Source organism: Rhipicephalus microplus, chromosome 5 (genome assembly GCF_043290135.1).
Source record: "Rhipicephalus microplus isolate Deutch F79 chromosome 5, USDA_Rmic, whole genome shotgun sequence".
In the NCBI taxonomy this organism is placed as follows: domain Eukaryota; kingdom Metazoa; phylum Arthropoda; class Arachnida; order Ixodida; family Ixodidae; genus Rhipicephalus; species Rhipicephalus microplus.
Window position 1 is genome coordinate 154361675 of NC_134704.1, and position 23534 is coordinate 154385208.

At 46.4% G+C, this 23534-nt stretch overlaps 1 protein-coding gene across 1 annotated transcript in view; it reads right to left on the reverse strand.

The window, feature by feature from the left end:
* Positions 1-23534, reverse strand: part of LOC119174143 (uncharacterized) — a 145155-nt gene that overhangs the window by 87483 nt on the left and 34138 nt on the right. The window contains exon 2 of the mRNA XM_037424963.2: positions 22965-23100. Coding sequence (XP_037280860.2) covers positions 22965-23087 — 123 coding nt within the window. The 5' untranslated portion in view covers positions 23088-23100. The remainder of the gene's footprint in view (positions 1-22964; positions 23101-23534) is intronic.

Below are 23534 nucleotides of genomic sequence, written 5' to 3' on the forward strand. Positions count from 1 at the left end.
CCACTGGAAGCTAGTCAAGCGGAGCATCGCTTTTTCCTGCCTAAGGGCAGCTCTAACTCGTTCTTGTCACTACCAAATAGAATGCAGTTTTTCGCTCCAAGTTCACCGCTTTCAACAAGCAGCCTTTCCTAATCCCCTGCTAACTTTCATTGCCGAGACTCTCCTTACGTCACTATGAGTGCCTGATAAGGGACAAAGCAACAGCGAATTCAAGAAGGCTCATTCTAGCACGGATGTTATTCCCTGCGTACATGAAGGAAGGAAAATAGGAGGAAAAAAACGGCAGGGAGGTTAAGCAGCCTATATACAGCCGGTTCGCTACCCTGCGCGTGTTAGGGGGATGGAGAAGATGAAAGATAGAGAGCAGAGAGGGAAGAGAGATAAACACAACACATTCTCCAGCACAGGTGCGCACACTCTTGTCTTTCTTGTCTTTCGCATGTCTTGTCTTTCGTGGTGCGTGGCGTTGCTGTTACAGCCACTTGTTCAAGTCCGTGTCGCGTAGGGATTTCAACAAAGTATTTGTCACCTTCTGTTGCAATGTCTTCTCTCGGGCACTTGACAGAACAGTGCCCACAGACATTTGGCTGTTGTCGACGCGCGCAAGGACGGACGCCAGTGACTGTTTGTGAATGTCATACAACGGGCAGTCACAGAGGATGTGGTGTAGTGTCTCTTCGCAACGACAGGGATTGCAGAGAGCGTTGTCGGCCATTCCCATGACAAAGGATTAAGATTTTGTAAATGCCACTCCTAGCCTTAAGCGATGAAGAAGGGTGGCTTCTCTCCAGTCGAGCCCAGTGTGCATGCGGAGAGCCATCAAAGAGGACAGGCGATGTTGACGATCAGTCTCGTTGCTTTGTGGGCACCATAGTGAAAACGGGATTTCACGCGCAAGTCGTAAAGATTACTGGCAGAATTGGTCCGCGAAAGTGGTATGGCTTTTTCTCGCGTTCCTTCAAGAGCTTCCCGCACGGCATTGTCGGCATGTTTATTACTTATGACGTCGAAGTGACTTCGAAGCCACTGAAACGTCACATGATACCCTTTCTTGTGCGAAGTGTGGAGAAGGCATCGAATTTTAAAAACAAGCTCTTCGTACAGCCGGCGACGCAGTGCTGAGAGCACAGATTGTAGGGTAGTCCTTGAGTCTCTAAAAATCGACATTGTTGTGGTGGTTCCCAATTGACCACACAAAGTGCAGCGCGCAAAGCAGCTAGTTCCGCTGCTTAGGTGCCGTGGAGTGGTTAGTCTCAATGCTGATAGTAATACCTCTCGCTGGGACAACTACTGCATTTGATGAACACTGGCGGTTCGCGGAGCCATTGGTATATATATGTACACTGTCTGAATATTTCTCGTGCAAAAGAAGAAGAGACAGTTGTTTCAGCACGGGTGATGAAAGCTCAGATTTTCTCCGAATCCCTGGTACACTAAGATGCAATGTGGGTCGAATAAGACACCAGGAGAGTATCGATGGTTTAGATGCAGGAGTAAAGCCCGAGGGAAGTTTCTCGTTGTACTTCACAATCAATTTAACGAATGATGCTTGGCGCCTCTCTGAAGGCAACAGTGCAAAGTGAAGACAAAGTGTCTGATGTGTGTTCCGAGGACTTCTACAGCAATGTTAGTTTGTATCGAACAGTCACCAGAAATCGCATTTGTTGCCTTTGTTGACGTACATCTGGGCAGACCAAGGCACACTCTCAGTGCATGGGCTTGTACTGCCTGTAGAGGACGAACATTGGTCTTGCAGGTATTGCTAAGCACTGGCAAGCTATATCTCAAGAAACCGAGAAACAGGGCTCTGTGGAGTTCCATCATTGCGTCTACTGACATCCCCCACGCTTGCCTTGCCAGAAACTTGAACAATTGGGAAATAGCGGTCAGGCGCTTCTTCGTAGAGGCCACATGTGGACTCCCATAGAGGCCCCTATCAATTATGATGTCCATAAACCAGTGGGTTCTGGCGTAAGAAATGGGTTGCCCGCAGATTATGATGACATAAGGGGTCATGGCTTTGCGAGTGAAGACCACCAGCGCGCATTTTTCTGTTGATATGCTGAGACCTTGTTCAACAAGTAGTTGACAATCATAGTTGCTGCTCTTTGAAGCCGGGAACATATCTGAGGACGTGTGACTGCCGAAGTCCAAACACAGATGTCGCCTTCTGCGTGTATTGAGATTTAAATAGTACTTGGCAAGTATTTAGCAAGGCCAATTAGTCCAAGGTTGAAAAGCGCCAGGCTAAGAACTCCGCCTTGAGGAAATCCCCTGGAAGTACAGCGTCGTGTAGTTGGGCCATCTTCTGTTAACACAAAGAAAAATCTTGCAGTGAGGTAACTCGAAATCTAATGAAAGACTCGACGACCAATGCCAACCATCGCAAGAGCACCCAAAATGGCTTCATGTAGCAAATTATCATACGCGTCTTTCACATCTAGAATCAAAGCTGGAGATAGTCAATGACGGGACCTTTCGTGCTGAACGTACGAAACTAGATCAACGGCATTGTCAATGGAAGAGCGGTCACATTGAAAACCAGCCATAGAATTCGGATAAATCTTGTAGTATTCGAGATACTACTTCAAGTGGCCTTGTATATATCCGTTCCCTTATCTTCCCTACGCAGCTGGTCAGTGCTATTGGGCGGTATGAGGCGAGTTCGAGTGGGAATTCGCCCTGCTTCAAGATGAGTAACAAGCTGCTTACTTTTCAGTCGTCAGGACCGTTACCCTCCTGCCCCGAGATGTTGTCAAGGCTCAACAGTTCTCTTCTTGCACCTTTCCCAAGGTTGCACAAGGCTCGGTACAGAAGACCATCTTGGCCCGGGCGTACACGAGGTTTCCCATAGACTAAAGAAGGTCATTGGCAAAATGGGTGTAAGAGCTGCGTTCTGCGCACGCGACAAGCTCGCGGGGCTATGTCGTAGGGTCAACAGTGAAAGACATAAGAAACAAGCATGCACTGAGAAACTCGTTACGCGCTATGTCGAATGTAGTTTAACAAATGTATGCAAGATATTGTTTACATGCAGGCTCTGCTACATTGGCCAAACAGGCCGATGCATCAATAATCGGTTGAGGGAGCACGCTTACTCTCTGAAAGGCTCCGTTCCCAGCCACTTGGCGGACCATTGTAAAAAGTGTGGTTGTAAGCCGATTCATGACAAGTGTGTGATCTTGCGGATATATGAAATCGGCGCGTGCACGAGATTAGTGAAGCCTTTCACATTCAACAACTTCGTGCTTCCTGTGTTAGCGTACCCTCAATTTTCCTTATGGAATGTGAATTTAGTTATCTGGGTTCCACTGATATGACTGGTTCTTGATAAGGTACGGCGTATGGCACATGTACGTGATATTCTTTTCATGTTGGGTGGTCATGAGCAGGTTCTGTTTTGTATATATTGAAGTTGGTTTGCAATAAACTTTGGTTGTTAGTGCAGTGCTCTGTTCTCGTCTCTTCTATTCCTTTTTGTCGTTTGCGCTGTAAAGCAATTTCTTTGTCTACCACGCCTCCAAGAACTTAGCCAAAATGTGTTATATTTGCATTATTTCTATTGCAATGTTGCACTCTGTAAGAATCTCTGAATATAAAATACTTACTCCACAAAAGGTATATTATGAAAAAAATATTTTGGGAGGTCTTAAGCTGCTAAACATTACAAGAAAAACAAATAATTTTGCAAGAATGTCATTTTTGTCACAATTGTAAACCCGTTTCTTTTTTTGGAAGGCCTCTTAAATTTCTCGTGGTGTGAATCGACATAAAGTGACATGCGCGCTTGAATAGGCACCGTCGTGATTTTTTACTGTAAGAGCATGTTTTCTCGCTTGGTCAAGCACGCAGCACCCCATCTGGCTAAGATGTCTCTTTCCACACAATAGGGGTATTTTGTAAACCACTTCAGTGGCACGCTTCATCAACGGCCACGCATGCTTCTTTCTACAGCCTTTGAAGCATTATTTACAGTGATGCAATGGCGCAACTTTGCAAGTTTTTTAGGGGCTGTAAACTGCAGCAGTACTTCATACCGACTCGCCACCTTTTCAAGTGTGTGTGTAACCTTATGAATAGATGGTATAAACAGCTGCTAGTGAGCACCCGTTCTGTCCACGTGTTTTCTTCGTTTGTGTGGTCGTAGCTTTGGTGCGATATCAACTACTGAATTCAGGCATTCATATCTAATACATGCCATTTTCGTATTTATGTTTGCATGTTCAAGAATACAACGTCTGAGTGCTGGCAGTTTTTCAGAGTGATGCATGAGGTTTGTACAGCCTTAAGAAACAACAAAAAATAGCATGCCACATTTTTTTCTTTTCTCGACTCCCTTGAGCAACGTCTTTACGAATCTTTCGAAATTCTGGGTCACCTGTCAAACAAGCTGACAAGCTCGGCAAAAGCTATTGTGAGTTTTAGCATTGTTAGCGCTGTTGGAAAGTTCAAGAGAGTGATTTTATTGAAATGGCTGTGCTCTCGTGTATTTTGAATGAATTAGCAGATGTTGAACAATTTCTACATATATTTTTTTTCTTTTGTGTGATTCAGTATCATCAGTTGTACTACTGTATACTTGCAATTTGAAGCTCAAAAACGCTGCGTTTGTTTTTCCTGAAACCTGCTCCAAATTAAAATCTCCTTCCTCGAAAATCAAGATAAAATTCTTTAAGTTATTGCTCCAGATCCCAGCTTGGCTGTTATACCTCTGGTAGCTTTAAGTGGTTACTTTTTATCCTGCTTTTATGTGTTCGTTTTATGTTTTTTGATGTTGCATTGCTTCAAGGTGACATGGTATTATGTGATGTGCTAATTATTTTACACATTTACATCAAGTATTCTGCATGGTTAGCATGTAATGACACTGTAGAGCCATTATATATGTGCCTATTGTTTTCACTTCTGTATTATTTGTTTCTCTCGTATACTGAATGTCTAAACACACAAAGGTTACTGTGGAAAGAAACTGCAGTTTTGAGACTGTTTTTTCATTATATTCATTTTAATATCACTATAGTCTTGCATATTATGTATAAGGCATCTCACAACACATGCAAACTGCGGCGTGATAACGGGGCAAATACATTTCACTTTGATATATTATTTCAGTATAATATAAAAATAAGGCTTGCTACATTGCACTACTCTTTTTGCTGTCTGTATTCTTCTCTGCACTGTACTTTTCTGTTGCATAGAAGCATGTTAAAATTAGCTCTTCATTTTTGAGTGCAAATAAAGGCTCTCCTGTTGTACTTTAATATGCATGCCTTGGTCGTTTGAGCTCCATGTCATACCATTCACGTTTGATTTCCGGTCTTCTTTTATAGCAAATAGAATTCCGCTCTGCACACTTGAAGCAGGTTTTTGATTAAGCTACAATTTGTCTTTGAAGCTTGGATGTGCTCAGTACATAATAAAATAAAGGTGGATTTCATTTTGCACTATAGCATGACTTTATGAACGTCGTGTTATATGTGACAGCTCATTTTGAGCGATGTCTTTGTATTCAGCTAGGATTACATGTTACATGTGAGAGCCGTGTATGCCATGCTTCATATTGAATCATAAAAGCAGTGCTAGGGCCAGAATTTTCACACTGTGCCAGGAGCTACTAAAATAAAACATCCGCGCCTGAAAAGTCTACCTAAAGGTTAAGCTTTCTAGTACTTCTAGGGGGCCCTACTAGGAGGGGATAACTCGATTTATGGTATTTTTCACATGGGTGTTGGGGCGTGATTCTGCATAAACACTCACACACCCTTACGCATTTTGATTTTTGGGTTTATTACACCTCTACACTACCTTTGCTGTTTAAGGATGTGAGGTTGCAATAGCAAGATTACACGCTCACACCCTTAACATTACTTGGGTGCATATTTGCTTTTACATCCTCACTGCTCAATCCGTGAGCAAACTGTTAGGACTGCCAAATTACGTCTCTTTCTTAACACCAGACCTTAACACAAGGCCTTAAGGCCACTTGGGCGCACATTTGCTTTTACTCTCCTAAAAAATATGCATACCTTCGGGTGGAATTTTGGAAATCCGCCCATTGTATGGGTGTAGTACTGCTTGCTACACCTATTTCGTGGAGTGTAGGGGTGTGAGTAATAGACACTATATTACATCTGTATGGGTGTCATTCGTTTTACAGTTTGCTCTATACTGCCATATTGTCACTTCTGCGAGAACAATATACTCGTTATTCAATCGCGTACGCGCATATCTAATAAACAATCCTTCATAAAAACACAGCACATATCAAACCTAGCTTTATCTCGCATGAGCAAGAAAAAGCTATCAAAAAAGGAAAATTGGCAGCAATAGCCGGCAATATGTTGCCGCTCCTGAAATCAATTTGTTAACTTTCGGAGTTGAGATGTGTATTCCTTCAAAAACTTTGCTTTTGCTAATACCCGCATGTTGTGCGGGGACTGGCACCCGTTCGTTATTGCTTAATAAAGACGCTATGATTATTTTAAAGGAATATTTTGTCTATCTTGACTATGTGACTAGTAAACGTGAAGCCGAATGGAGTGGATAAATGGTCATTTTACGAGCACCTAGACGTGTTCGGGTGTGGTGTATTGGGTAGAGGGCTCTCTTGGGACTAGAAATGTCGTGAGTCCAAACTGTCAAAATGGACGCTTTTTTCGTATTGATTTTATTGCATTATTGTGCTCTACATCACTTGTACCAACATATTTAGTTATGGTGAATACGTAGCCCCGTTTTAACGCTTAAAAGCCGTTTTGCGCTGTGTACCCAGCGCCTCTCAGTAACATGCCGCTCCAGCAACCCAGTATCCATCGCGACACTTGGCCATGATCTGGCATTGTAATGGACATTAGTACTTACTGGCGCTGGGTTTTGGAATAGTGATAGTTTACGTTGACATACACTCTGTGTAAAATTATATCTTATCTGTAGTCATACATTTTCACTTTGAAAAAGTAAGCTTGTGTTTCTTTTGATTCTTGGTTGCCCTGATGCAATAACCAGGAGTTTCATTGGCTCTACGTGTAGACAAATAAATGAATAAATACTTCTATTTTTGTGTCCCAACCTTCCCTTTCGGTCAATGAGTATTTACCATATGTTCAGATACCGAGCGTGTGTCGACTGTATTATTGTGAATACGTCGGCAACAGGCGAGATTGAAGTAATATACGATTCAGGCAGTGCTGTTTGGTGTGTGATCTGTTGATGAGCCAACCTAACAAGTGTTTCATGTATTGGTGATACTGAATTGTGGTACATAAGAACATACGCAGAACATGATTGAGGTTTTCTTGTCGCAAGCTACAAAATGGCCTTGACGTGTCTTAACACGCCAAGGGCACCAAACCCCAGTTAGAGTAAGAATAAGCAGCCTAGTCATCTCATCAAATTGCATAAAAGACTAGTTATAAGCAATAAAGAATCAAGCGTGTAGCTTTATATCCCAGAATTATCTATTATATATGCACTTTAATCCCTGAAAACGCCGAAGTTTCAATCAATCCGTGAGCAAACTGTTAGGACTGCTAAATCACGTCTTTTTCTTAACACCAGACAAAAAAACCAAAAACAAATTTAGTTACTCTGACAATCATGCCTTCGTCTTTTTTCTATGGTCTAGTCCGCTGCAGTTATGTGTGTTCATCATACTTTCTCAAAAACAATGTAATGTAATTGTAATGTAACCTAGGATATCATTACCTTTGTACTAACGAATAACTTGCTGTATTTGAAGTTGTTCTTAGTGTTGCCCTTCTTTTCTCTTCCTTTTGTGTGCTTGCCTTCGTTTTTAATGTCAGCCGCACATCATTCCTACCTTTGTATCGACCCGTCTCACACAGTAACTCTGCGAGGACTGTAAATTCTTCGTGAAAAATGTAAAAATAAATAAAAATACGCAATCATACTTGTGAAGAACTGTGAGTTAATTGCAGTACAGCAGTCATCTGTAATTCAGTGCACTGGTTTGCGAATATTGAAGATTTGAATACGACAAGCAACTGCATGCTTTTTGTCCGAGAAGCGAATTTCGGTGTTACGGAATGCCTATAAAAGTTCAATATGGCACGAAGTACAATAATCTCGCTATAGATGAAGCAGGGGTAATCTCGCTATAGATGGAACCTCAACCAGCAAGCCGCATTCACAAAATGTATTCACTCTAGTAAGACGGTAAGTTGGGCCAGTTGGTTAGGATCCATCATGAATGTATTTACAGCGCAACACCAGAAAAAATACAGGACAGGGAAGGAACAAAAGAGAAAGAAAAGACGGCGCTACATTGACACGCAGCTGGAAGGTCACCTTAGTAAGTGCTGCTGTGCTGTTTTTCATTACGTCGACGATTTTGTAATTTTGCCACAATGACATTCACCATAAGGACATCGATCACATTCTCTAGTTGTTTAGTCAGCATGGTATAGGCCTCACCTTCACTCATGAAGTCTGGAAAGATTACGAGCTACAGTTTCTTGACCTAAAGCTAACCTTTGGTAAAAATCATTTGTGTTGGAAATATGACCCAAGATCAGTGTGCATATCTTAAACTACAAGTCTGGCCATTCTAAGATTGTGAAGAGAGCGATTGCAAAGACAATCGTAAATGCGTAGCTCAGGAAATCCTGTGTGCACATGTCGAATACATCTTTTCATAACCAGGTAAAACGCTTAGTAGATGCTGGGTATCCTGACAAGGTACTTTCGTCTGTGTGTGAGTCAAAAAAACAACAACTGCACCGTCTTTTCTTTCTCTTTTGCTCCTTCCCTGTCCTGTATTTTTTCTGGTGTTGCACTGTAAATAGATTCACGATGTATTCACTCTACCCCGGGACCGTAAAGCCGGTGACGGTGAGGCGAAGGTGGTAGGAGCGTTGAAACAAAAAGTCCGATAACATTGTCCACTGGAAGAAGGTGCCCCTACACGGTATTATACGCGGTTCATTTCTGAAAATATTTGGGTCTCAGGACTGAAGAAGCATCGTTAGCACACTTCAAATGACTGACATTCCGTTGTCGATTCTCAGAGAGATACTGTTACGCTTTTATGTTTTAACACGTGGTTACTGTGCAGTGTACCTCACGAAAAATGTGGGACAAAAGCAAACTCGTGCTGGCCGGTGACCGCAAGTTCAAGGAGCGTGAGCCACCGGGTGCGCTCTACAAGCCGTGTTTTCGAGACACCTTATTTAAGGGCTTTCCGTAATGATTCTACCTTCAGGCAGCACTCTTTAACGTCTTTCCAGGCCACGCTTAAGCAGCACTTTCCTGGGCTGCACTCGAGCATTGTGCCAGACTAGGCCCGACGATGCCAATCAGGACATCTTTGTCGGTACGACCCTGCATTTGACGTTGTGTGCCGCCGTCACAGATTTATTGCTGTTATGTTCACAGCTCTCCACTGAAAAATATTCTTTATGTTGTGAAGATGACGTTTCCGCATGCTCGCCTTGCGGGTTCAACATTTTCATAATGTTACGCGCATAATTTAATGACGAAGACAATACAAGTACAGCGCTTGAGTGTGTTCGCCTCGTCATTTCAATGCTGCACTTACTTTATGAAGATTTTACAGCTTCTTCAGCAAATTAGGATTGTAATGTCTGTAGAATGTTAACACAATCAGCACTCATTTAACTGGACTTCTCCTCAAAGTGGGAACTAAATTGTGGTCATTTTTTAGCGAAAAAATCGTTTGCTTTACACAACATGACTACCCTGACAGCTATCAAGACACCTATGATGACCATGACAGACTTCGTCAGCTATCAGTTTTACTACTCTGCACTTGCCCTGTAGGGAAGTACAGCATACAAGCATCAAAGACGCAGCAATGCAAGGGTGTATTATAGACGTTTCAAGTATACAACTCACAATGACTACGGAGCTTTTATATTGTCGCGGTACAACGCGAATAAAACACAGGTACACCTTGAGGCTACGAAAGCAGCGTGTTCTCAACAGCTGAGCCACAAGATCGTGTTCTTCGGTCTCGAGTGAAGCTAGAGGCCCGCTACTCATGTCCACTAAATCCCCCATTATCGTTTTCGTCCACATGTAGACACGCGTCATTCGCCTCCCTCTCAAAGAGCATCGCCCCGATGCGAAGTATGTAATGAAGTTAGGAAAAGTCTCACACAATCACTCGCTGAAGTAAGGCTTCATGCGCACTACGTGAACGAGTTCAGGATGGAAACTGGCGACGCCTTGTACTATAGAAACTCTCGGGAACAACTTCGTAAGTGACATCACTCAGTCTTCGCAGCACTAGGTACGGTCCAAAGTATCTTCTTGAGAGCTTTTCGGAAAGTCTTCATTTCCGTACCGGCGTCCAAACCCATACTTTGTCGCCAGTTAGGTACACGACTATTCTGCGGTGAGCATTGTAGCGGCCTGCATCGTACTCTTGGTGCTGGCTGATGCGTAAACGTGCAAGTTGCCTACCTTCTTCCGCGCGTTCGGTAAACGTGTCGGCATTCGGGACGATGTCGTCGCCTTTGTGCGGTAACATTGCATCTAACATGGTTCGTACTTCCCGTCCATGAACGAGGCTGTACGGTGTCATGCGGGTCGTTTCTTGCTTGGCCGTGTTGTATGCAAACGTTAAGTATGGCAAGATTTGATCCCAATTTTTGTGTTCAACGTCTACGTACTTCAAAAGCATGTATTCAACGGTTTTGTTTAGACGCTCTGTTAGCCCGTTCGTTTGCGGGTTTTAGGCGGTGGTCGTACGATGCTTTGTTCCACTCAGCATCAAAAAATGATCCAAAAGAGCTGCCGTAAATGCAGTTCCTCTGTCTGTGATTACGATGGTTGGTGCACCATGCCTATGTACAATATTCTCGATGAAAAATCTTGCCACCTCCGCTGCTGTACCTCTCTGGATAGCCTTTGTCTCGGCATAACGGATCAGATAATATATCGCGAGGATAACCGATCGGTTGCCTGCAGTAGAAGTAGGGAGTGGGCCCAAAATGTCCATGCCAATCTGGTGGATTGGAGTTACTGGGACCTGTACGGGTTGCAGGAGGCCAGCTGGTTTAGTTGATGGTGACTTGCGTCGCTGGCAGTCGAGACAGGTACGAAGATGGTTCTTCACGGCTGTGGTTAGTCTTGGCCAGTAATACCTTTGCTGTATCTTGGCCAACATTCTTGTGTAGCCCAAGTGGCCAGAGGTAACCTCGTTGTGGCATGCTTTCAGTACTTCGGTGCGCAGGGCTGCTGGGATGACGAGTAGATAGGCACATCCCGTCGACAAAAAATCTCTTTTGTAGAGTACTCCGCCCCGTACACAAAACGGTGACAACACTCTTGCGAAAAGTATTCGCGCCTTCCGAGATCTGCCATCCAAGTAGGTATTTAGGCCAAGCAACCCAGCGCCATCACGTTGTTGCTGCGCAATGGTAGTCGTCCCGAAGACACCGAGAAATGATGTTTCCTCCTCTTCAGGTAGGGTTGCCGACTCAATTAGTGAACGGGACAAACAGTAGGCGTCCATATGTCGCTTCCCAGACTTATGTACGACTGCCATATCAAATTCCTGCCGCCTGAGACTCCAACGCGCTAATCGGCCAGTAGGGTCTTTAAGATTCGTTAACCAACACAGTGAGTGGTGGTCGCTAATTACTTTGAAGGGGCGGCCATATAAATACGGACGAAATTTTGTAACCGCCAATACCATGGCGAGAAAATCCTTCTCAGTCGTGGAGTAATTAGCCTCAGCGCGTGTTAACGTTCTGCTTGCGTAAGCGATTACCTTTTCTGTGCCTTCTTGCTGCTTCACAAGCACAGCTTCCAGACCAACATTGCTAGCATCGGTGTGGAAACATCGTAGGGGCTCTCTCGTCAAAGTGGGCAAGGACTGGAGGTGTTGGTAGTCGCTGGCGAAGATCGTTGAAAGCAGCTTCCTCTTCGTTATTCCACTCAAAGGTGACGTCTTCTCTCGTGAGGCGAGTTAACGGTGATGCTATGCGTGCGAAGTCTGCGAAAAATTGTCAATAATATGCACAGAGGCCGAGAAAGCGTCTGACAGCCTTTTTATCGGTCGGCATAGGTAACTGTTCTACGGCTGCGATTTTTTCAGAATCGGGACGAACACCGTCATAACTGGTGACATGACCAGGAAACCGCAGCTCTTTGTAGCAAAAGTGGCACTTCTCAGGCTTCAACGTCAGGCCCGCGGACTGTATGGCTCGTAAGACCACGTCAAGTCTCTCAAGGTGTTCGTCAAACGTTGCGGAGAACACTATGACGTCGTCCAGATATACTAAGCATGTTTTCCACTTCAACCCAGAAAGCACGGTATCCATGAGTCTTTGAAAGGTAGCAGGCGCTGAGCACAAACCGAATGGCAAGATCTTAAATTCATATAACCCATCTGGTGTTACGAAAGTAGTCTTCTTGTGGTCTCTCGGGTCCACCTCGATTTGCCAAAATCCACTCTGCAAATCCATTGAAGAGAAGTATCGAGCGTGTCAAAGTCTGTCGAGAGAGTCGTCTATACGCGGTAGCGGATATACGTCTTTCTTGGTCACCTGATTCAGCTGCGGTAATCCACACAGAAGTGCAGGCTGCCGTTCTTTTTCTTAACGAGGACTACAGGTGACGCCCAGGGGCTCTGTGAATGCTTAATGACGTTATCTTCAAGCATTCTGTCTACCTGCTGTTGTATCGCTTCACGTTCTTTTAGAGCCACGCGATAAGGGTTCTGGTGAATAGGTCTCGCCGTTTCGTCGGTAATTATTCGATGCCTCGTTAGAGGCGTGCGGCCAATTTTTGAAGTTGTCGAAAAGCAGTCTTGAAATTCGGCCAGTAGCTCAAGGAGTCTGCGTCGGTCGTCTTTCGGCAAAGTTGTGCTAACATCCAGAACAGGCTCTGAATCAAGATTTAGCGACTCATTGACTACCGCCAAGCAGTTTTCGGCATCTACGACATCGTCGAAGTAAGCGACAGCCGTGCCTTTAGGAAGGTGCCGACGCTCAGCACTGAAATTGGTCAGCAGCAAGTCCGTGCGTCCAGCAGCAACTCTGACGATACCTCGTGCGACGGAAATACCGTGGGTGAAAAGCAGCGAGCTTATTTCGTCTGCAACTCCTTCGGCGTCAAACTGAGCAGTGGTGGTCACCGAAACAAGCGTGCATGACCTAAGAGGGAGAACCACGTCATCATCAGTAATACGCAGTTGGTTTGGTCGCGCCTCTGGAGAATTAGGTAAGCCCGAACTGTTGCAAAACGTAATCAAGCTCTCTGGTATGTTGATGACGGCGCCATATTCCCGTAAAAAATTCATGCCAAGAATTACATCTCTGCAGCATGCGGCGATAACGACAAACGACGCAGTGAAAGGAGAACCTCTGATGTCAATTCTTGCAGTACATCTTCCAGAGGGCATCAGTAACTGGCCCCCTGCCGTTCTTATGTGAGGGCCCGTGCACGGCGTCTTCACTTTTCTGAGGCTGTCGGTGAGGTCCTGACTGATAATAGTGAAGTCGGCAACAGTGTCGACTAAAGCTGTCACTTTCTGGCCGTCAAGAAGAACACTCCGGTCGGCAGTCACGATTTCATCGTTTTCACGGCTTATCGGCTGTAAGACGTCATGCTGTGGGGGCTTCTTGTCGTCATCTTTATGGCCTGCAACCTTGCCCCCGGAGGTCGCCGTCCTCAGCTTCCCCGTCACGGGCTAGATGACCTTCTTGTATTAATATCCGCGTAGGTGCGGCGGTACGACAAAGGCGAACGCGCGGGGGACGGAGAGCGGGATCGACGTCTCAGACTAGGAGGGTGAGCAGGCATTGCCTCCTCTGCAGTGGTACAGCCATCCTCAAAGTGAGAACGGGCTCCATAGAAAGGGGTGTCGTCACGGCGTGGTGTGTATTCGTCGTTGGCACGTCAACCGTCAAACCAAGGTTGATGGCGACGGAATGAATTACCTCGATGTCAGCAATGACGGGCAATATGGCCTGCACCTCCGCAGTGAAAGCATAGTGAACGTCTGTCCACTGTGTGTCATGCATCGGTTTTCCGGGTCGGTGGACGTCTGAGCATCTCCCCTGGCTTCGCTGCCCATGGGGTGGTTGTGGACGGCTGGTTGTATGGTCGTAGCGTGGGTGGTTGATTCAGTGTCTGCTCTTGCGGTGGAGACCAAGGGACCATGAGCACCCGGTGGTGCAGCGTCGGCAAAGCGGGTGTTGGACGTCGGAGAGCGGCAGCGTAGCTCATAGGACGCTGCTGAGTATCAGGACCAGTCGTAGACCACGCTTGGTGAATTTCGTCGCGTAGGACTTCAGCGATCGACGGGATGGGATTTTCAGCAACCAGAGTCCGTAACCTCTGCAGTTCTTCGCAAACTATCTCCCTAATCAACTCTCGTAAGGAGGTCTGATTCTCAGACATCATGGCGTTAGCGCTGATTAGGACGTTGCCGGACATGCGATCATATTGTCTGCAGCGTTGATGAAGGGCCCGATCGATAGCCGTAGCTTCCTTAATGAAGTCAACCATGGTACTTGGAGGGTTGCGTAGTAGCCCAGCGAAAAGCTGTTCCTTGACACCGCGCACGAGGTAAGTCAACTTTTTATCTTCCGTCATGTGCGGGTTACCTCGATGAAAGAGACGAGTCATGTCCTCGGCAAACATTACAACGGTTTTGTTGGGTTTTTGAACTCGTATCTCCAATACCTGCTGCGCACGGTCCCTTCTATCGACATTGGCAAAGGTATCGACGAACTTCTGTTGAAAGTCGGGCCAAGCTGACAAATTGCCTTTTCTATTCTCATACCAAGTACGATCACCGTCGTCAAGGTAGAAATAGGCACGAGAAAGCTTTTCCTGTTCCGACAACTGATTGACCTTGGCAACACGCTCATAGTTGTCGAGCCAGTCGTGAAAGTCTTCATGGGCACCGCCACTAAAGCGATCGGGAACGAGAGGTTGAAAGATGGTCACCTGAGATAGGGGCATCGGAAAGCTGCCTTGGGGCACCTGTTGCGGGCTTGCGTTGGCCATTGGTTGAGGTGTACGATGCCTAGGAGGTTCCGGCGAGTGAGTGAGCTCTGGCGCGAGGCCTTGCAACCGTCGACTGGAGCGATGCACCGGAGTTGCTACCGGTGACAATGATTCTGGACTCGATGAACGGTGCCCAGCGGGTGTGTGGAGTATAATGTAAATGCAAGGTCAAAAGCGGTATCAGCGTCGGTGCAGAAGCAGCAAGAGCTAGCCGGATCAACGGGCAGCGTCGCAGCAGCACCCAGGCAGTCTTAGCTCGTGTCTCGCGCCAACGTGTCAATGCCGCTGCAGTAGTGGGCATTCCTCTTCACTACACTTCGTCCCCCGTCGGAAAAGGAGCCATCCTGGCGACTCACGGTGAACAGAGTACGAGCGGATCGTAATAAGGTTTCAGCCGCTGTACGTGAACAGTTTCACATGCCCGCAAGCGCTGTTCTGTGGATGGTGTAACAAGTTCGACGATGTAGTTACCTTGTGAAGTCTGCGAGACAATGCGGTAGGGTCCCTGGTATTTTGAAAAAAAACTTCGAGGAAAGGCCTGTAGGAACAGCGGGAACCCAAAGTCCTGCAAGAGTGTCCGGAACAAAGTTAGGGTACGGGTGGTTATCGTCACGCCGAGATTTTTGTTTCCAATGGTCGATGATTGTGAACGACTGGGCGAGCTTACGGCATTCCTCGGCGCGGCGGGCAGCTTCAGAGATGGGCGTAGACTCGGAGGAATCGGGGTGGTAGGGTGAAATGGTATCTAGTGTGGTGGAAGGGTCTTGGCCATATAACAGGAAAATTGGTGAAAAGCCCGTAGTCGCCTGTGGAGCAGTATTGTAGGCGTATGTCACAAAACGCAGAATGAGGTCCCAGTCGGAGTGTTCTGAGGCAACATACTTTGATATCATATCCCCTAGGGTATGGTTGAATCTTTCCGTCAATTCATTCGTCTGCGGATGGTAGGCGGTGGTAGTCCGGTGAATGGTACGGCATTCGGCAAGGAGTGCGTTGTCGACTTCAGAGAGGAATACACGTCCTCTGTCGCTGAGAAGTTCACGCGGTGTGCCGTGACGGAGAATGAAGTGTCGCAGAAGAAAAGAAGATACGTCGCGTGCGGTGGCAGCAGGCAAAGCGGCTGTTTCTACGTATTGCGTCAAATAGTCGACAGCGACAACAATCCAGCGGTTTCCGGAAGCCGTGAATGGAAGAGGCCCGTACAGATGGATCCCAATGTGGTCAAAAGGCCTGGCTGGGCAAGGGATTGGCTGGATCGGACCAGAGGTATGATGAGGCCGAACTCTCCGTCGTTGGCACTGCGGGCATGACTGAATGTACTTGCGCAAAAAGGTGTACATGCCTCGCCAATAAAACCGGGAGGAAAGCGGAGCGCATGTTTTGAAGATGCCCGCATGTGCGCACTTAGGGTCAGCGTGGAAGGCTGAACATATTGCAGCACGAGGATGGCGAGGTATGACCAGTAACCACTTTCGGCCGTCAGACTTGTAATTCCTGCGATAAAGGAGGCCATCGCGGACCTCAAAATGAGCCGCTTGACGGCGCAACGTTCGAGAAGATGGAGAAGTCAACGGATCTGAAAGGAATCACAGAAGATAGCTGATCCAGTAATCCTTGCGTTGCTCACACGCTATGTAACAGTTGGCTGGGAACGCAACCGTTTCGTCCACGGCAGATAAACATGCAGAGCTTTCGGAGGACATAGGTGTGCGTGATAGAGCGTCGGCATCAGTGTGACGTCGGCCAGACCTGTAGACAACACGCATATCGAACTCTTGCAACCGCAAAGCCCAGCGAGCTAAACGGCCGGAGGGGTCCTTCAACGTGGATAACCAACAAAGCGCATGGTGATCGGTGACAACGTCGAAAGGGCGACCATATAGGTAAGGTATAAATTTACCTAGAGCCCACATATTTGCCAGACACTCCTTCTCTGTCACAGAATATTTCTTCTCCGCTTTGGTGAGGGTACGGCTTGCGTATTCGACTACGTACTCCTGGAATCCCGATTTGCGCTGCGCGAGCATGGCTCCGAGTCCAACACCACTGGCATCGGTGTGTACCTCCGTCGGAGCAGTCGGGTCGAAATGGCGCAAGATTGGCGGAGAGGTTAAAAGGCGACGCAACTTTTCGAAAGCATCGTCCCAGGCGGGTGACCAAGCGTAACTTTTCGAGTCACTACGTAGAAGTTCAGTCAAGGGGGCGGTGATCATAGCGAAATTCCAAATAAAGCGGCGGAAATACGAGCAGAGGCCAAGAAAGCTGCGCAGATCCTTCAGAGACGCAGGTTTAGGGAACTCTGCAACTGCCCGGAGCTTGGCGGTGTCAGGAAGAATGCCCTCTTTAGATACAACATGACTGAGGATGGTGAGCTGACTTGCGCCGAAGCGGCATTTCTTGAGGTTGAGCTGAAGGCCGGCGTCAGTTAGGCACTGCAGCACTTCATCTAGCCTGCGGAGATGCGTTGAAAAATCTGGTGAAAATATAATCACGTCATCCAAGTAGCACAGGCATGTTCTCCACTTCAGGCCATACAAAAGATTGTCCATCATCCGCTCAAATGTTGCGGGTGCGTTGCAAAGACCAAAAGGCATGACACAGAATTCATAAAGGCCATCAGGTGTGACACAGGCCGTCTTAGGCTGATCTTCAGGTGCCAGAGGGACTTGCCAGTAGCCACTCCGTAAGTCAATAGAAGAGAAGAACTCCGCACCTTGGAGGCAGTCAAGGGCATCGTCGATTCTCGGTAACGGGTAAACGTCCTTTTGAGTTATTTTGTTAAGACGACGGTAGTCAACACAGAAGCGAACTGACCCGTCCTTCTTAACGAGAACGACTGGAGATGCCCAGAGGCTGTTCGAAGGCTGGATGATGCCACACTTGAGCATGTCAGCTACTTGGTCATCAATAACCTGGCGCTCGGCTGCGGACGGGCGATAGGGTCTTTGACGTAATGGCGCATTGGTACCCGTGTTGATGCGGTGACACACGGCTGACGTGCGGTTGAGGGGAGCATGCTGACAGTCGAAAAAAGAACGAAATTTCTCCAGCAGTCGTAGAAGCTGAGAACGTTGCGAAACGGTTAACGTGTCGGCGATGGAGCTGCTCAGTACGTCCGGCCTAGGAGTCTGCGCCGAAGAGGCACAGGTTACTTCGGCGACTTCGTGTTCGGCGGAAGGACCAGCCGGCATGTCGATAATTTCAGAATGGTCGAGACTGTAACCACGCCCAACGCACTTACCCCGAAGTAGTGTTACAGGACATGACAACAGGTTCGAGATGAGCAGTCTGCTGACGCCGTCATGAAGTTCTAGAAGGGCATAAGGTAGCGGCGAACACTTGCGACGAACGAAAAGAGCCGATGGCGTGAAAAGGGCACTAGACTCGGCGAGAGAGTTTCAAGACACCATGGTAAGGGCGAAAGAATGCGGCAGTATGATGACCTTTTCAGCAACAAATAGTTTGTCCCTGGTTTCATGAGCATCATATAATGGAGCGTCGTCAAACACTTCAAATGCCACTTTAGCGCGAGAGCAGTCGATGACGGCCTTATTAGCGGAGAGAAAATCCCAGCCCCAAATGAGGTTATGGGAGCAGGAATCCAACTAAAAATTCAACGACATAAATGAGGCCATCAATCACGAGGCGAGCAGTACAGGCAGCGGCCGGTGTGACGTGATCTGCGCTGGCTGTACGAAGCGATATACTTGCTAGTGGCGTCATAACTTTTTTGAGCAAGTGGCAGAGTCTAGCACTTATCACTGAAGCTGCGGCAGCAGTGTCGACAAGAGCGAGTGCAGCGACGCCGTCCACATGTACGTCCAGAACATTCGTTGGTGAAGTGAGAGGCCTTGGTCTTTTCGCTGGCGACGCAGTTCCTGCCTCTGAAACTGCGGCAATTAGTTTTCCCGCTCCGGCAATGAAGGACGACGACGCATCGGCGATGGCGAGCGGCGTCGAAGTGATGGCGAGCGGCGGTTAACAGGAGGGTGGTGGTCGGCGTACGATGACGTCTGGTTGGGGGGCTGAGAGCCTGTGAACGAAGGGCGCGGTGCCACATAAAGGGCAGGTTTGAAGGTCTGGTCGTAGCTCTGGTGGTAGGCAGGAACGCGCCGACGGCAGTATCGCGCTATGTGGCCAGGTAGCCCACAGGCAAAGCATATTGGGCAATTGTCAAGTGTAAGCTATTGTCCACTGCTCTGGACGGACCTTAGTTAAGCAAACCGAGGAGTGGGTCGCAGTGGCACGGCTGAGCGAAGTGACGTAAAAGTCTGAAGAGGTGGTCGAGCCGCTACTTCATCATAGCCTAGAGGTGCATTTACCTCGGCACAGGCAACAGGGCTCGGCAACAGTGAAGTGTCACGGGCAGATGGCAGAGCCGCGCAAACTTGCTCCTGGATGACCTTGCGAATGTTTGCTGGCAGAGCTGATGGTGGTTGACCAGCTGTTGATAGCAGCGATAGCTGACGAGCGACCTCAGCACGAACAAACTTCTTGATCTGCGACAGAAGCGACTGAAGGTCAGATGTGGTGGTCAGGCTTGAGAGGGTCTCATCCGGGACGTCAGGGCGTCGCGTGAGAAGACGCTGTCGTCGTAGGTCGTTGAAACTCTGACACAACTCGATGACCTCAGAGACAGTGACAGGGTTCTTGGAGAGCAGCATTTGAAAGGCGTCGTCGGAAATGCCTTTCATGATATGTCGCACTTTGTCCGTTTCTGCCATCGATGGGTCGACACGCAGGCAGAGGTCGAGGATGTCCTCTATGTAGCTGGTGAATGTCTCACCAATTTGTTGGGACCGGCCTTGTAGGCGTTGTTCTGCGCGAAGTTTGCGCACACCAGGGCGTCCAAAAACATCTGCGACGCAGCTTTTGAAAATAGTCCACGTGGGGATATCCGCCTCATGGTTTCTGTGCCACACCATGGCAACATCCGTTAAATAAAACATCACGGTACCAAGCTTTGTGGGATCATCCCATTTGTTAGTAGCGCTGGCTCGTTCATAAGATTCCAGCCAATCCTCAACGTCTTTCTCGTTGGTGCCGCTGAAGATGTCGGGTTCTCGCAAGAGCTGGGCACCGGTACAGCTCCTGCGTGGCGAAGCCGGTGGGGGTGTGAAGACAGCGTCGTCAGGCATGACGAACGGCTGCTTTCGGCTACGCAGTTTCAGGACTGGGGAAGACCGCAGCACACTCCACCAATATATAATGTAAATTCAAGGTCAAAAGCGGTATCAGCGTCGGTACAAAAGCAGCAAGAGCTAGCCGGCTGTACGGGCAGCGTCGCAGCAGCAACCAGGCAGTCTTAGCTCGTGCCTCGCGCAAACGTGTCGATGTCGCTGCAGTAGTGGGCATTCCTCTTCACTACAGGAGCATCAGAGAGGGTTGCGGCCCGGCACTTCCACCAGTGTTGCGGTACAACGCGAATAAAACCCAGATACACCTTGAGGCAACGAAAGCAGTGTGTTCTTGCTTGCTTGCTTGCTTGTTCCTTTTTTTTTTTGTGGCTCTCACTCACTAAGGGGGATTGGCCAAGAAGCCGGTGGTTAATGCAAGTCAATACCTTTAGATTTTCTAGACTAGGGGAATATAATTTGTGTGTTTTGACTGTGAAGTTATTTGGCGCAATGTAAAAAAATGGGGGGAGAGATATAATAGAATTTGTTGAATATCTGAGGTGGATTCGTTATATGAAATTCTCCTGAAAGTTGAATCATTGCAGTGTATCAGCTAAATATTAAGTGGTAGTGTGGCTAGTAAAATACGAGAGCTGATCGCTGACTTAGAAAGGTAATCTTCTTGTGTTATATGAATTCGCAGAGAGCCTCGCAGATGTTCCTGTCGCTGTGTCCCGATGAAGTGGCCCCAAAAGACAAAATATTGGGAGTATTAAGTGATATTCCTAGTTTTCCGAATAAAATTTCGAAGCAGTTTTTTTTTTATTTTTGAAACGGTGACATGTGATAAAAAAATATTCGATATGTTCAGGTTCGTTACAGCTTGAGCACAGAGGGGATGGCACCAGATCAAACCTGTTTAAGTAGAAATTACGAGGTGGTTCACGGCAACGTGATTTTGTTATCAAGACTTCCAATTTACGCGTTGGACACCATTTATTATTCCATGTGAAGTGCAGGTGCGAGAAATCTGGATTCGGTATCATGATTTTTGATGAGTCTTCAAGAAGGGAAAGTTTTCTAAACCTCGCTGCTGTTACATAAGCTGTAGGAGGCATCATTGGCACAATCGGGAGATCAAGAGATGTTCGCGCAAGTGTGTCAGCCATCTCGTTTATAAATATACTACGATGGCCTGGCACCCATATTATTCGCACTAGACGAATGTTTGCTGGGATTGATGATTTAAAAGTTTCTAGTACTGCTGATGTCGACGACGTTGATAAAAATGAACACACGGAATACGAGTCAGGCACTATCACAGCTGTCGAATGAGTCGCAGGAAGTTTACGAATAGCTAGTATAACGGCCATTAATTTCGCCTCAAATATTGGTGTATAATCTGGGAGGCGTAATGAAGATGACCAGAATAATGAGAGACAAAAAATACCCACACCTGCCTTCTCGCCACTCATAGATGCATCCGTAGCAATTACTATATTAGTACCTAATTGAGACGGGTGTTGTTCTAATAAACCAATCAAATATTTAGAGGGCAAGTGTTTAGCGTTCATGGGAAAGATATTGTCAAATTTTATTTGCACTTAGCCGAACGGTTTGACAGATGGTGTGATCTCCAATATATTAACATTTAAAGCATCTAGAAGTGTTTGAACATATAGCACTTGGGGTATATATACACGGTACCAATTCTCATTGAAAAAGACACCAGGCTCAGCAAATAATACAAACTGTCGCCTTCTTAAAGTGGATTCAGAAAAGTTTAAATAGGTTTTTACTGTTAAAATACGAAATCTGCAAGCAAGGGTGGGTATCCGAGCTTCTTGATACAAAACATTGTTAGCTGTGAATTTTGGCACACCTAAACAACTACGTAGAGCTTCCCGCTCTAAGAGAATCAGGGGGTTTATTTTGTATGCTGGTCCACCAGAGAATAGTACACATCCAAATTCAAGAATCGGACGAACGTACATGCAATAAATCTTGATCAGCGTATCTCTGCGAAGACCGGAACGGAGGCGGCCAAGCCTGCCTATTATTCCAACAGCGCATGTAGCCGTAATTTTAATATATTCAATGTGGTCACGCCAGCTCAGTTTTTGATCGTACAGTAGGCCCAGATATTTAATACAGTTAACCTGGGGTATTATTTTTTGATGGTACTGAAGAAAAATAGTAACTGATGCGTCCAATGGAAAAACTATTATAGCACATTTAGTTACGTTCAGGTTCATATGCATTTTCTGAATCTAGGTTTGCAATGTTGCCAAATAACACTGTAAAGTCGAATGTAGTAAATAAATATTGTTGTCAGATGCAAATAATGCGATTACATCTGCATATACATATACTTGTATCTTATCCTTCAGTGGTATTGAACTTAACAAAATGTAAATAGCACAGGCGATAGAACAGAGCCTTGACTAATACCTCTCGTTTGGTTATACTTCGGCGTGGAAACACCTCGTTGGAAGCAATAAAATTTTGTGTCTTTTAAAAACAGCTGAACCACAAGATCGTCTTCTTCGGTCTCGAGTGACGCTAGAGGCCCAGTACTCCTGTCCACTAAATCCCCCTTCATAGTTTTCGTCCAAATGTAGACACGCGTCAATATGCTGTTGCGCTTAAGAAGGTGTTTCGTTTTCTCTGGTTTTGACGTAATGGTTTTTCCGAGCTTGATCTCAAGTCAAACCAGTTTCATCGTCGTCATCTATGTTTCTCACGCTGCTTATGCAATAAGACCTGGTAAGCTGTACCTACATAAACAGCCATCACCAAGAAAAATATCTGATAGAAACTTAGAAAAATACAATCTGTGCTTACCAGTAATAGTTTGTCAGGATTCACCAGCAGTTGCTTTTTGGCCAGAGTGTAGAAAGAGCACTCGGGAATTTCCACACTGGGGAACGGCGAGTAGACTACGCGGTCATGAATTGGAGCCATCATATTTACCGGTAACCTTCGAAAAACAGCGAGAAATATGCAAATTTGTACGTGAAAATATTATGGGTAGCACAGTTTAATCGGTCGAGTGCGCTGCCGTCCCAAACATTTCATGTGAATTTGACTTGTTTAGTCGAAAAAAGAGTATGTGCTGAGAGTGAGGAAAAAGTGTTTTCGTGCAAACCTAACTTTCTACATGCACATCGCTCTTATATGGTGCAAAGTTTGAATGCACTACAGCATAAATAATGACGAAATTTAAAAGACAGTTTTGAGAATTGCTTTACAAAATTATATGCATCATTAACTGAGTTACACTTAAGAAAACATTTCTGGTGGTGAAGGGTATATTGAAATGTTGAAATTCTGGTAATATTTGCATAGCATAATGTTATAGAACTCAGCTGGTATAGTTTCCACGGCACCGATCATAACAAGACTGATCATAAC